The sequence below is a fragment of the Salmo salar genome, chromosome 08, assembly GCF_965601325.2.
Source record: "Salmo salar chromosome 08, fSalSal1, whole genome shotgun sequence".
Lineage (NCBI taxonomy): Eukaryota > Metazoa > Chordata > Actinopteri > Salmoniformes > Salmonidae > Salmo > Salmo salar.
In genome coordinates this window covers 19,290,190-19,304,787 of record NC_138298.1, presented here as the reverse complement: position 1 = coordinate 19,304,787, position 14,598 = coordinate 19,290,190, and the positions used below count along the sequence as shown (strand labels likewise).

General features: G+C 43.5%; 1 protein-coding gene across 3 annotated transcripts; it reads right to left on the bottom strand.

The window, feature by feature from the left end:
* Window positions 1-254: 254 nt before the first annotated feature.
* LOC106610168 (F-box only protein 8) lies at window positions 255-14,561 on the bottom strand. Of its 3 annotated transcripts, none has more exons than XM_045722716.2 (6): window positions 13,936-14,561; window positions 10,297-10,694; window positions 8,955-9,081; window positions 8,234-8,352; window positions 7,947-8,143; window positions 255-3,031 (listed from the first exon to the last, which is right to left on the bottom strand). In XM_045722716.2, the coding sequence occupies exons 2-6, from the start codon at window positions 10,683-10,685 to the stop codon at window positions 2,844-2,846; spliced, it is 1,020 nt and encodes a 339-aa protein (XP_045578672.1). In that variant the 5' UTR covers window positions 10,686-10,694; window positions 13,936-14,561; the 3' UTR covers window positions 255-2,843. The 3 variants fall into 3 exon arrangements, with proteins under 3 accessions (XP_045578672.1, XP_045578670.1, XP_045578671.1); XM_045722714.2 differs by having other exon boundaries at window positions 10,297-10,729; window positions 14,278-14,561; XM_045722715.2 differs by having other exon boundaries at window positions 14,278-14,561.
* Between the last annotated feature and the right edge of the window lie 37 nt (window positions 14,562-14,598).

Below are 14,598 nucleotides of genomic sequence, written 5' to 3'. Positions count from 1 at the left end.
TCTGGAGTTGATTTACTCCCGTCTATCTATACACCGACAGGCTCAGAGGAACTCTGTTTAATATATACACTATGGATCGGGGCTTTGAAATGGGGTTTGGTAGTTTTGAGAGCCGTGTTTGAGAGGTGTATATAGGGGACTTAATTCGTAAATATAGTGTACATAGTCGAAGGGTGAATCAGTAATGGACACAATCTTGAATATCAAAACATTATGATCACTGTAGAAATAGTCACAGCTCAACACAAGGGGAATATTTTGTCAAAGTTTTATTTGTATACAATCTAGACATGTTTCATTTCCAGTGTTGTCATTCAGCAACCTATCTCAGATGTAAATGGTTTCGTTAGGCTGTTGAAACGGGAATTGTCTATAAAATTCTCAATCCATAAATCCACACCGGAAACTAAAATGTACAATGGAATTGAAGAAAAGAAAAAAAAGTCTGTACTGTCATTTGCTGCTGTTAAACTAAGTGTAATTAACATTTCATAAATATTACAATAATAATCTCAAATCACTTAAATTGATCATGGTAGTAGAGAACATTTACTGCGCAAAGACTCAGTTCTCTGCATGCAGTCCAGTGCTCATACAAAATGTCAGTGCAAAAACAGGTCAACTTATGAGAAGAAAAAAGATCTGTTAAAATACATCAAAATAAAATGTTTTTTTTAAATATAAATCTCTATACATGTGCAAATAAAATCTGTGTTTTAATCAATTGTATGCAAACATTTACCACAGTAGTTATTCTGCTCATGTTCACATGTCAGTTTGGTTGTCATTTTTAACATTTTGTTTATTGGCACTATAACTAATAATAAAGACTGCATGGCTAAGACAACAGATAGAAAACAAACAGTCCTTCAGATATGTGAGAACTAAATAGTGTGATATATATATATATATATATATATATATATCTATATGATTCAGAAGACAGCAGTGTGGAGAGAAAACACCCCCTGGTTAAAGTGCTCACTAGTTAGTAACAATCTTGTAGTCCTGGGTCACGTGCAATCTACTGAACACTGCATATAGAAATGTCACAAATAGAGTGTACATGATTCCTTATTCTACATGTCAGAGAGGCATGTCTGATCTAGATGACATATTTCTGGACATTTATAGCAAATAGAATCAAGCCCTTAGAGTCACTGGGGAGAGGTAGGGAGAGAAAGAGTGAGAGGTTGCAGTCATAGAATAGATTAGAGATTGACAGGAAGATTTAAACATGATAGAGGCATCAGTCCAGAGTCACACACATAAAACAAATCACAAGATAAATGTATTCCGCAAAGGATGGTGAGAAAGATTAACGTTCATATCTGTGGTTTCACTTATGCTGTTTACACAGGCAGCCCAATTCTAATCTTTTTTTTCCTTCACTAATTGGTCATTTGACCAATCAGATCTGAGTGTGAAAAGATCGGATTCGATTGGTCAAAAGACCAATGAGTGGGTGAAAAAAAAAATCTGAATTGGGCTGCCTATGTAAATGCAGGCATCGGTGCTAGTCAGTGCCGGAATGTGTCCCAAAAGGCACCCCATTCCCTATATAGTGCACTACTTATGACCCAAGCCCGATGGGCCCTGTTCAACTGTAGTGCAACACATAGGGGAATAGGATGCCATTTGGGATCCAGACTGTTTTGAAGGGGTAGAATGCTTGTCAACACAAAAGGATAAGGTAACAGATACACTAACAACTTCATTTACCAACATTACCTATCACAGCTTGGGCACAGGTAAAAACTCACTGAAAAATTGTCCTCAACTTTGACACCTACTTTTCCATCAACAATCAAAGAGCTGTATTACCAGTGTTGTGTTAGTTAGGTGCCAAATAGAAGAAAATAGATTGCAACATTGAGAAACTAAATTGGACTTGTCCAATAAGAAACATTTATTTTCATCTTCCGTAAGCGAAAAACATTTTCAATTTTTCACACTAATTAATACGACCCAGCTGAGATGCATGTAAATGAGAGTTCACATTACAAACTCAAAATTGGACTCTCTGAGATTCCCATGGACATTAGAGTCATCCACACACATCATTTCAGAGTATGACCCATGGCGATTACTTTACAACTCATAAAATACTTTGGAATGGACGCAAATAGTCCTTTGAAGTGCTCTGCTAAAAATGAAAGGATTCCATGTTGTAAATGTGGTTGGACTAATTATTGTTGTGCCTTTTGGAAATTCATATTAATTCCATCCAATTTAATCCAGCTCACAAAGTAAAGGACAAAAACGCAGCGGAGTTTCTACCAGCCCCATTAGTCATTCTTTTAAGTTCTTCTAATTGTAAAAAACATTCCAACAAAAACAACATTTAAAAAAGAAAACCAGAATATTAAACTCAAAACTCATACTTAGAGTAACTCACAAACCAAAACAGAGCATAATGTGAACCACAACTGCTAATTGTTGCTGTAATAATATTCAATCCTTGTTCATAGCATATGTTTAACTTCTTCTGGACTTTGTTAACATACTGGAGCTACACTTCTGCGTGGTTAAGCTGGAAGTAGTTGGTTATATTGTCGTATGCTACTTGTGTGCCGGATATACGTCTAGCCTGTCTGAGGCCTCGCACCTTAAGATGTCACTTCATGTGGGCGGGCCAAATCTCTACGCTACTTGGTCTCCATTGGCTCTACAGCCGGAGAACAGATCGCCTCCCACCCAGTATGGAAACAAGCATCATCGCTAGCAGTACAGAACCCTATATTTAGAATGACCAGCAACAACTATTGTCCAAAGTAGTATCCTGCATCAGTGCAATCACTGGTTCGTGTACTTCACCGACACCACTCCTCGTCACTTCCTGGTTAGGCCGCCACGTGGCCGATGAGATAGATGTTGTCGTAAAGATGGCCGACAAAGTCCTCGCTGATGTTTTGGGCAGCGCGGCGCGTGTTGCGGATGAACTCGCGTTTGGACATCTTGTTCTTGACGTGCGGGCTGGTCAAGTCTATAGACAGCAGGATGAGCGAGTAGCAGAGCACATACACGGCATCTGGAGAGGAGAGATGGACAGAATGTGAGAGAGAGCGAGAGAACTGGGAGAGTGGTCAAACAAGTCCCAGCACCCAATGAAGATAAAGTTGTATACGTGGGGTGGCAGCTAGCCTAGCGGTTAAGAGAGTTGGGCCATTAAGGTCGCTGGTTTGAATCCTGGGCTGACAAGGTGAAAAATCTGCCGATGTGACCTTGAGCAAGGCACTTCGTCGCTCTGGAGAATAGCGTCTGCTAAATTACATACACACATATATAGAAGTGATGGTGTTTACCTAAAAAACTATTTTAGATCAATAATGGAGATGGGGCACACACACGCCAACAAAATACATATTTTATCTTGCTTAGTAATATACATGTATTCAATATATTAGCCAGCCCCAATGTTTTAGTTGATGTCTTTCTCAGTCCAGCAATACTTTCTCTGTTCATTGTGTGGTCATCACTTGGCTGAGAGGGTGGGTGGGAGTTTAAGAATAAAACGACAGGGAGACAGAGTAAAGGGAAGACCAGAAAAGAGCATCAGAACAAGAGAAGGGCAGATAAAGAAAAAAATAGTTTCATAATGACGCGTCTACAAAAAAGAAAGAAAAAAATAAGCACATTCTGAAGTGTGAATTATAGTTCTTTAAGACAGGACACATAACAGGGAAGGAAAGAGACGTGTCTACTCATATTCTCAGACCTTACAGTGTGGGTATCAGCCCTGGTTCTGGGCAGACTAAGAGGGGTTGAACAGGGGGGGTCTCTTTAGAGTTGGAGAGAGCGAGAGAAAGTGTGAGAGCGTACATCTCCGCTCCTCCGTTACTGCTCTGCCAATTCTATCGCCAGTAAGTTTATAATAAATCAGCCGACTTCTCCTCCAGGACGACGCAGAACGGCCGAGAACCGCGCCAGATGTTATTACAACGCCGTCCTGTGGTTGGCTGGAGCGCTGCCCTCACTCTCCTAACACTTTAAGCCCGTGGGATTATTGTGGCTTTAGGGACCAATGACAGTGTTAGTACAAAGATTTCTCACATTTGATTCATGCAACAAGGACAGGACAACTTGGGTCAAGTGCAACACCAGAGCCCTTTGTAAATTACAGAGCCATTGTGGGGAGATCAACAGACGAGAGAAGACCTAAAGCCTGTGGGATTTGTTCAGCGTGGACCCCGAGTTAGGAGTTGTTCAACTGTGGCAGAAACTGGCAGGTGGTTGCAGGCGCTGTCAACAGACAGACAGACGCATGATGTCAGGTGTTTACAGTGACATCACCTATTCCGTTTAGCTCCTAGTGGAGTAAAGGGCCTTTTACAGTACTTGGGTCTTCTAGGGCTCAGTCCTCTAAAGCTGATCTACGTCTAGACTGGTTGAATCCATCTGTTGCCAGTACTACAACACCCACTTACCATAGCCACGGGAATTATCAGGTGCTGAAGCACCCCCTGAAAAATCTAAATTAATATATAGTACCAGTAAAAAGTTTGGACACCTTCTCATTCAAGGGTTTTTCCTTTATTTGTACTATTTTCTACATTGTAGAAGGATAGTGAAGACATCAAAACTATGAAATAACACACATGGAATCGTGTAGTAAACAAAAAAATCCAAATATATTTTAGATTCTTCAAAGCAGCCAGCCTTTGCCTTGATGACAGCTTTGCATTCTCAACCAGCTTCATGAGGTAGTCACCTGGAATGCTTTTCCAACAGTCTTAAAAGGAGTTCTCACATATGCTGAGCACTTGTTGGCTGCTTTTCCTTCACTCTGCGGTCCAACTCATCCCAAACCATCTCACTTGGGTTAAGGTTGGGTGATTGTGGGGGTCAGGTCATCTGATGCAGCACTCAATCACTCTCCTTCTTGGTCAAATAGCCCTTACACAGCTTGGAGGTGTGTTTTGGGTAATTGTCCTGTTGAAAAACAAATGATAGTCCCACTAAGCCCAAACTAGATGGGATGGCGTATCGCTGCAGAATGCTGTGGTAGCCATGCTGGTTAAGTGTACCTTGAATAAAAAAATAAAATAGTTAAAAAAATAAAATAAAAAAAAATCAGCGACAGTGTCACCAGCAAAGCAAGCCACACCATCACACCACCTCCTCCATGCTTCACGGTGGGAACCACACATGCAGATTATCCGTTCACCTACTCTGCGTCTCACGAAGACACGGCGGTTGTAACCAAAAATCTAAAATTTGGACTCAAATGTCCATTGCTCGTGTTTCTTGGCCCAAGCAAGTCTCGTCTTCTTATTGGTGTCCTTTAGTAGTGGTTTCTTTGCAGCGATTCTACCATGAAGGCCTGATTGACACAGTCTCCTCTGAACAGTTGATGCTGAGATGTGTCTGTTACTTGAACTCTGAAGCATTTATTTGGGCTACAATTTCTGAGGCTGGTAACTCTAATGAACTTATCCTCTGCAGCAAAGGTAATTCTGGGTCTTCCTTTCCTGTGGCGGTCCTCATGAAAGCCAGTTTCATCGTTGCGCTTGATGGTTTTTGCAACTGCACTTGAAGAAACTTTAAAAGTTCTTGACATTTTCCGGAATTGACGGACCTTCAGGTCTTAAAATTCTTGCCATAATATGGACTTGGTCTTTTACCAAATAGGGCCATCTTCTGTATACCACCCTGACCTTGTCGTCACAACACAACTGATTGGCTCAAACACATTAAGAAGGAAAGAAATTCCACAAATTAACAAGGCACACCTATTCATTGAAATGCATTCCAGGTGACTACCTCATGAAGTTGGTTGAGAGAATGTGAAGCGTGTGCAAAGCTGTCATCAAGGCAAAGGGTGGCTACTTTGAAGAATCTCAAATATATTTTGATTTGTTTTACACTTTTTTGGTTACTACATGATTCCACATGCCATTTCATAGTTTTGATTTCTTCACTATTATTCTAATGTAGAAAATAGTAAAAATATAGACAAACAATCAAGATGTGCTTTAAGTGTAGATTCATCTTTATTTTAACGGTTTTGTCAAAATTATTGTATGAACCATTTAGGAATTACAACCATTTTTATACATAAATTGGACAAACTAACAATCAAATGAGTTAATACTTGGTTGCAAATCCTTTGCAGTCAATGACTGCCTGAAGTCTGCTTCGAGTCAATGTCCCTCTCCACTGTGAAGCGCCGTCCAATGAATTTTGAAGCATTTGGCTGAATCTGAGCAGAAAATGTAGCCCTAAACACTTCAGAATTCATCCTGCTGCTTTTGTCAGCAGTCCCATCAATAAATACAAGGGAAGCAGCCATATATGCCCACGCCATAACACGACCTCCACCATACTTCACAGATGAGGTGGTATACTTCGGATCATGAACAGTTCCTGCCCTTCTCCATACACTTCTAATCATTCTGGTACAAGTTGATCTTTGTCTCATCTGTCCATAGGATGTGGTTCCAGAAATGTACAGGTTTTTTTTTTAGATGTTTTTTGGCAAACTCTAATATGGTCTTCCTGTTTGAGGCTTACCAATGGTTTACATCTTGTGGTAAACCCTCTGTATTTACTCTGATGAACTTTCTCTTGAATGTTGACTGACACATACGTCTACCTCCTGGAGGGTGTTCATGGTCACGCCAACTGTTGTGAAGGGGATTTTCTTCACCAGGGAAATTATTATTCTGTCATCCACCACAGTTGTTTTTCTGTGGTCTTCTGAGCCTTTTGGTGTTCCTGAGCTCACCAGTGTGTCTTTCTTTCTAAGAATGTACCAAATAGTTGATTTGGCCACACCTAATGTTTCTCTCTGATGGGTTTGTTTGGATTTTTCAGCCTAATGACGTCTTCCTTCACTGGCAGTGACAGCTCCTTTGGACTTCATATTGAGGGTTAACAGCAACCGATTCCAAATGCCACACTTGAAATCAACTCTAGACCTTTTATCTGCTTACCTGTAAATAAACTAATGGGGGAATAACACACCTGGCCATGGAACAGCTGAGCAGCCAATTGTCCAATTACTTGGACAAAAATGGAGGGACCACATATAAAAAGTGCTGTAATTCCTACACTGTTCACCCGATTTGGATGAAAATACCCTCAAATTAAAGCTCATATTCATTCAACTCCAATATGCTATGGTAGACAGCTAAAATAATAATATTGTCAATGTCCAAATATTTATCGACCTGACTGTATATATTTTTGTATTTCACCCCCTTTTTCTCCCCAATTACAATCTGGTCTCGTCGCTGCAACTCCCCAACGGGCTCGGGGAGGCGAAGGTCGAGTCATGCGTCCTCCGAAACCTGACCCACCCAACCGCACTTCTAAACACACGCCCCCTTAACCTGGAAGCCAGCCACAGGCTGGGGGTCATACTCCAGGCGCCTGGCCCGCCACAAGGAGTCACTAGAGCGCGATGAGCCAAGTAAAGCCCCCACGGCTAAACCCGGACGACACTGGGCCAATTGTGTGCCACCCTATGGGACTCCCGATCACAGCCGATTGGGATACAGCCCGGGATCGAACCCGGGTCTGTAGTGACATCTCTAGCACTGCGATGCAGTGCCTTAGACTGCTGTGCCACTCGGTAGGCCCATCTCTTACAAAGTAGTGCGCTGGGCCTTTACTAGTATTAGTAGACCTGTATTAGCAGACCGATGTAGCAGTCTGTAGCGCGGGCAGACGTCTAGATCGTCGGCAAAAAAAAGAAAAACAAACATTGCAGCACCCACACACATCTTGCCTCTAACTAAACACCTGTCAGGACTACAATTCCCATGGATTAATTTATTACTACAATTCCCTCCACTAAACTAAACATCCTGTAGAACTACAACTCCCTCCCCTCACATGGGCTGAATTAACATAACGCGCACCAGAACTACAATCCCCTCCACTCATCTGACTTCCCTCAACACCCTGCAGATTAGAACTCCAACTCCCTGCAGTGCACTGACCTGGGCTGAGACCCACCTCCCGGACCAGGACGGGGTTGCAGGCGCAGAAGCGGTGGGAGAACTTGGTGATGAGCGTCTCTAGATATTCGCCCCTCTCCTCTGGGGCGTGGATGTGTCTGAAGAAGTCCCTCAGTGCATTGGGCAGGAACTGGTTACTGAAGTTGTGCAGCGTGACCAGCTCGTCCAACACATCTCTCCTGCAATTAGAGACAATCCAATAAGAATTTGAGAAAAGCCCAGTGAGAATTTGAGAAAAGCCCAGTGAGAATTCGATGAAGAAAACCCACCTCTCATCTAGGTATACCCTCAGCATCTTCCAGTTGAGCGTGCGAGTGCAGAAGATGAACTTGGCCAGGTCCTTGGGGTGGTCCACCAGTATGCCTTTGGACATGAAGTAACTGATACCCTATTGGAGAGAGAGAGTGGATCAACATGAAACACACACAGAGAAAGAGGGATTAGAGGGGGAGAGTAGAGAGAAGAGACCCAGACAGCACCATCTCAGTCCATCACACAGTGGGGCTATCACATGCCCTTTAAGTGGCTGGCCATAGTGAGCCTAATCCACTTAGCGATACACAGACAGACCAAATAACGCCATTAGAATGTTCCACAGATTCTAGGGAACCAGGCTTTGACCTGCAGTGACCTCCAAGGCTGTGATGTCTTTCAGAATGCATGCATCAGCAGTAAACAAGTCATTTAGCTGGTAGTCATTTGTCTTCAGGGTGGGCTGAAGTGTGGTGGGTGTGATGTGTACTTACTATTTCTAAATCATCATTTTTTTGTGGTATTCATAGGCTGATCTATGCAGAACCAATAACATACAGAGAAAAAAAGCTAATTGGCCCGTATACATCTAGCCAAATCTTATAAGGAACAATTTTCCGGAAACAGATTAAGCCGGCTTTATCTATGTCCGGGAAACCGAGTATTTCAGTGGGGAAGCGATGCTTTATAAAAGGAGAACGAGGCATTGGGGATAAAGGTAAAAAAGTGATGACTTACCTCCTGATGGTTAGCGTTGAATGTCAGACTGCCTTCATCTAGCATCATGTAGAGTCTTCTATATGAGAAGCCATAGGGAAGCCTTCGATTGTAGATGGAACAGTGACCCCATGTGGACTTACACAAACTAGGACACAGCCAGAGAGAGACAGAGAGAGACCAAACAAGTCAGGGAACAAGCGAGCGACATAGAAAAAGGGAGGACTGCAATTAGAAACATGATCACCCAATCAACTCTTTGAACCATTAAAAAAAGCACATTGTCACACAGAACCTGGTAAATGTTATACCTACTTGTGGCAAGCACCATTTGAATGATTTGTGGACAATTAAAAACATAGATGAATCTGTAATGGCATATCAGGTCCTGTCCTGCAGCACACTTCTCATTGGCCGCATTCACACGGGGAGCCCAATTCTGATATTTTCGCCAATAATTGGTCTTTTGACCAACAACATCAGAACTTATCACATTTTTTAAAGCTTATCTTATTTGGTCAAAATACCAATTAGCGACATTATTTTGTAATTATTCAGTCTGAACGCCCTCTAACTGTACTCACCCCTGCCTCCCTTCCACAGACCCTGTCAGTCTACTACTTACCCCTGCCTCCCTTCCACAGACCCTGTCAGTCTACTACTCACCCCTGCCTCCCTTCCACAGACCCTGTCAGTCTACTACTCACCCCTGCCTCCCTTCCACAGACCCTGTCAGTCTACTACTCACCCCTGCCTCCCTTCCACAGACCCTGTCAGTCTACTACTTACCCCTGCCTCCCTTCCACAGACCCTGTCAGTCTACTACTCACCCCTGCCTCCCTTCCACAGACCCTGTCAGTCTACTACTCACCCCTGCCTCCCTTCCACAGACCCTGTCAGTCTACTACTTACCCCTGCCTCCCTTCCACAGACCCTGTCAGTCTACTACTCACCCCTGCCTCCCTTCCACAGACCCTGTCAGTCTACTACTTACCCCTGCCTCCCTTCCACAGACCCTGTCAGTCTACTACTCACCCCTGCCTCCCTTCCACAGACCCTGTCAGTCTACTACTTACCCCTGCCTCCCTTCCACAGACCCTGTCAGTCTACTACTCACCCCTGCCTCCCTTCCACAGACCCTGTCAGTCTACTACTCACCCCTGCCTCCCTTCCACAGACCCTGTCAGTCTACTACTCACCCCTGCCTCCCTTCCACAGACCCTGTCAGTCTACTACTTACCCCTGCCTCCCTTCCACAGACCCTGTCAGTCTACTACTCACCCCTGCCTCCCTTCCACAGACCCTGTCAGTCTACTACTTACCCCTGCCTCCCTTCCACAGACCCTGTCAGTCTACTACTCACCCCTGCCAGAGGTACTCGTCGTGGCCCAGGTCCTGCCACACGCAGGATGCCAGACAGAGGTCTGTAGCGTTCAGGTAGGACAGGATGGTGATGCTGAGCTCTGGAGGAAGCATCTCCAGGTCTATGAAACCCTGCTGCCCCTTCCCCCGGCGGGCACGCAGCAGCTGGTAGATGTCTGCCCCTTGGCAGTGCTGGGGGTGGCGCCGCGGGTGGGGGTGAGGTGGCAGGTCGCCCACCCCGGGGGAGGGGGGAGCCTGGCCTGGGTTAGCCCCCATCTCCATCCCCAAGTCCCGGGGATCTCCGTCAAGGCCTGGTCCAGCGTCCCAGTGCTCTCCGTACTCCTGCTGCAGCTGCTGGTTCCTGGCCACCCTCCACAGCCCCTGACCCATCTGCAGGATCTGGTGCATAGGCAAGACAACACAGGCAGCACAGCCTGCATGCGTCACATAGGGAATAGGTTCCCTCAGGAGGAATATCAAACAGAAGTAGCTCAGTGGTCTAGTTACTAGGCATTAAAGTCAGAGCCTGATTCCTCTCTAGGTTTCTTCCTAGGTTCCTGCCATTCTAGGGAGTTTTTCCTGTGCACCATCGTGCTACCTTGTTTAAATGTTTGGGAAACTGGATTACTTCCTGGTTACTTTTGTCACTGGCATGGCAACAGCTGATGGTAGGCATATCTATCTTGGAGTTACCGTGCTATGCTGAGTCACTGAAGGGCTCAGCGATTGTCACAAAATAGAGAAACATCCGTGACGGGTCAATTTAATCTGGACTCAGACCCTAGCTGTTTGTCCGCATAAACATTTCAATGATTGCTTTGATTTGATTAGGCTAATGTGTGCGAGATGACACATGAAAGCAGAGGCAATTGCTTCCTGAAAGTGCTCTCTGGAACAGTTTCTAAGGGTTCGAGGAGGATTCTAATGTGACTTTGCACAACAAGCCATTTCGAAATACACTGAACAAAAATATAAATGCAACAATTACCGATTTTACAGAGTTACAGTTCATAATGAAATTAGTCAAATTTAAATAAATAAATGAGGCCCTAATCTATGGATTTCACATGATTGGGTAGCAGCGCAGCCATCGGTGGGCTTGGGAGGGCACAGGCCCACCCACTGGGGAGCCAGGCCAGGCCAATCAGAATATGTTTTTCCCACAAAAGGGCTTTATTACAGACAGAAATACTCCTAAGTTTCGATCCCGCAGGTGAAGAATCCTGGATGTGGAGGTCCTGGGCTGGCATTGTTACACGTGGTCTGCGGTTGTGAGGCCGGATGGACGTACTGCCAAATTCTCTAAAACGACATTGGAGGCGGCTTATGGTACAGAAATTAACATTAAATTCTCTGACAACAACTCTGGTGGATATTCCTGCAGTCAGCATGCCAATTGCACGCTCCCTCAAAACTTGAGAAATCGGTGTCATTGTGTTGTGACAAAACTGCACATTTTAGAATGGCCTTTTATTGTCCCAAGCACAAGGTGCACCTGTGTAATGATCATGCTGTTTAATCATATTCTTGACATGGCACACCGGTCAGGTGGATGGATTATCTTGGAAAATGATAAATGCTCACTAACAGGGATGTAAACGAATTTGTGCACAAAATGTAAGAGAAATAAGCTTTTTGTGCCTATGGAAAATGTCTGGGATCTTTTATTTCAGCTCATGAAACATGGGACCAACAATTTACATGTTGCATTTATATTTTGGTTCAGTGTAGTTACTATATGCATCAAGCCTCCCATCTCCATCTTTACCCTTATAATCCTTTAGCCAGGAAAGACTATCTTACCCCTTCCATTTTTAGCCATCTAAACCGTTACCCCTTCAAACAGGAGACAGTGCAACTGAGGCAAGGCCTAAACCATGTAGCCTGCTATCATTTACCCTCTATCATGCCAGCTATGGCCCCATTTTTCCTCCATGAAAAAAACCCTATCCACAACACAGATCGACGTGGTATTACATTATAAACCAGAAGTAGCCTCAGTTAACCCGCTAGGTGACATGCATTCAACTCTCTCCGACTCCCCTGTCAGTCAGTCTCAGTGAGTGGGTTTGTAGCTTCATTTCTAATTCTTGTGTTTTTTGTCACACGTTTGTTTCCCCTTTTTTCTTATTTAACTTGCATTGTTCGGAAAGAGCTTGTGAGTAAGCATTTCACTGTAAGGTCTACACCTGTTGTAGTTGGCACATGACAAATAAAAAGTCAGACAGTTCACACTACAGGCACTCTCTTCTCTCTTGTAATAGCATCTTAGAACGGTTCAGAGCTGAATCATAGCCTGGTCCCAGATTTGTTTGTTCCAGCTTGCCAACTCCTGTAGTGATTGTTAAGACAGCACAAACACATCTGGGATTAAGCTAGAATCATCCATCCCTGTCACTACAGCTTAATCTCAATTCCAGCCTATTTAACCTAACACTCGGAATTCCTCACATGTTCTCAATTCTTTGTTCCCCCATGTGATGCGGGCATGCTCCTAGGCTGCTTGCTGCTACATTGCTGCAATGCCATTGCACTTGTTATTCAGCATTCCCTGCTTGCTGCGGGAGCATCAAGACGGTAGGCTACTCAAACACTGGGGAATGTCTTAAAGCTACAATATGTGACTTTTTAGGCAAGCTGACCAAATTCGAAGAAATGTGTGTTCTAGATATGTCAGTCTCATTGAAAGCAAGTCTAAAAAAAAGTGGTAGTTATGTTCTTTGTAAGCTATGCCCATGATACACGTTATGTTTATTTTTTTGCATCTTTTACTTTTGTACACAAGCTTCAAACAGCTGAAAATACACTCTTTTTGGATACGGAAAACATATTTCACAGCGTTTTAGATGGTACAATGATTCTCTACACTGACTGATTATTTTGTCACAAACTGAAATTAGGCAAACTAACAACATTTTTGCAACCAGGAAAAGGCAGAGCTATTTCGGCATATTGCATCTTTAAAGTTGACATGAGTCTACTGGTTACATGGTGAGAGGGTTACTGTAGGTCATAGATGTTTCTAGACATGTAGGCCAAGACTAGGTCTAGATACATAGCCTAAACTGTATGGATTAGGTCAACTGACCTAAGGGTGTATTTGTTCAAATGTGGATTGATGTCTTACTGTCATACTTATGACGGCCTAGCTTGCGAGTCAATTATTTTAAGTATTTTCTGAACAAATAATTCAGTAGATAAAAATAAAAACTTGCACTCATTTAAAAGGAGAGAAAGCACAGTGCATGGTGTGATCACATTGGCTGAATTGATGTATTGCGAATGCACAGGACAGGCATATGGTTGGTCTAAATTGGTAGTTGGTTCATGAGGTGGGGCATTCAAATTAGTTGGGTTTGGGGGTGTTTTAACTGAATCTGGTGGTTGCAAGCATATCATTTGTTTCAAATGAGCAACTATCTACAGTGGGTTTTGACTTACTCGTGATGGAAAAAACAGGTGGTAGCCTACCTGTACATGTGTGTACGGAGAATGTTGTACCCAATGGTCTGTGTACAGTCAATAAAGTGACGCAGCATACAGATTCTGAGAAATCATTCCGATCAGCCGCCTACTGAATGTACAATCTTTAACAAACTAATGCAAACGTTATGCTAGTGAGAAGGACATTCATACATACCTGTAGTCATGTAATAATAACTGTCTCTTGGTAAACAGAGGGACCATACTCTGTCAAGCACTAGAGTTATGTGCCCCATCGTCTGTTGACGTTTGCCTAATTCAGTAATTGGATAAACTGTCATACAAAGTCAGACAGTAGTGGGCTGGAAACATGTTCAGTGTCTTGCTGTAAACAACATCAAACTTGAAGTTATGTTCTGCAGCTGATATATAATAATTTCACTATCAAGCTAGATTGACCTAAAGCCCTCGCCTTTCTTCAATATAATTATACAAGCCAACCAGCCATTGGGGAGGATCGTCTGGTCGATGACAGTCCATCGTAACCAGCGCCACCTACCTGAATTGTATGGAAGACTTTACCGCCGCCGCGACGTATATACAGTCCAGAACGTAAACAACTTTGGTGGGAATAGTTGTGGGTCTTCTATCGACAACGAGATGCTCCCATTTCCGTTAAATGCTGTCCAAAAAGACCCACTCTCGTCGCTGTTGTAGAGAAAAACTGCTCACAAAGTGACAACAGGCCTAATCTGCCCCATCACTCAATATGGGGCTTCTTCAACTCCTCCTTTCGCCCTCCTCTTTTCACACGCACTGTTGTCTGGTTTGACGTTTCGCGTGTTATTGGTGGAAATGACGTAGCTATAACTGAGTAAAT

Coding starts and splice junctions, on each gene's coding strand:
- LOC106610168 (XM_045722714.2), bottom strand. CDS start 10,703: ATGCACCAGATCCTGCAGATGGGTCAGGGGCTGTGGAGGGTGGCCAGG. Junction 8,353..8,954: donor TCAACGCTAACCATCAGGAG/GTAAGTCATCAC, acceptor TCTCTCCAATAG/GGTATCAGTTACTTCATGTC. Junction 3,032..7,946: donor GGAGGTGGGTCTCAGCCCAG/GTCAGTGCACTG, acceptor TCTCCTCTCCAG/ATGCCGTGTATGTGCTCTGC.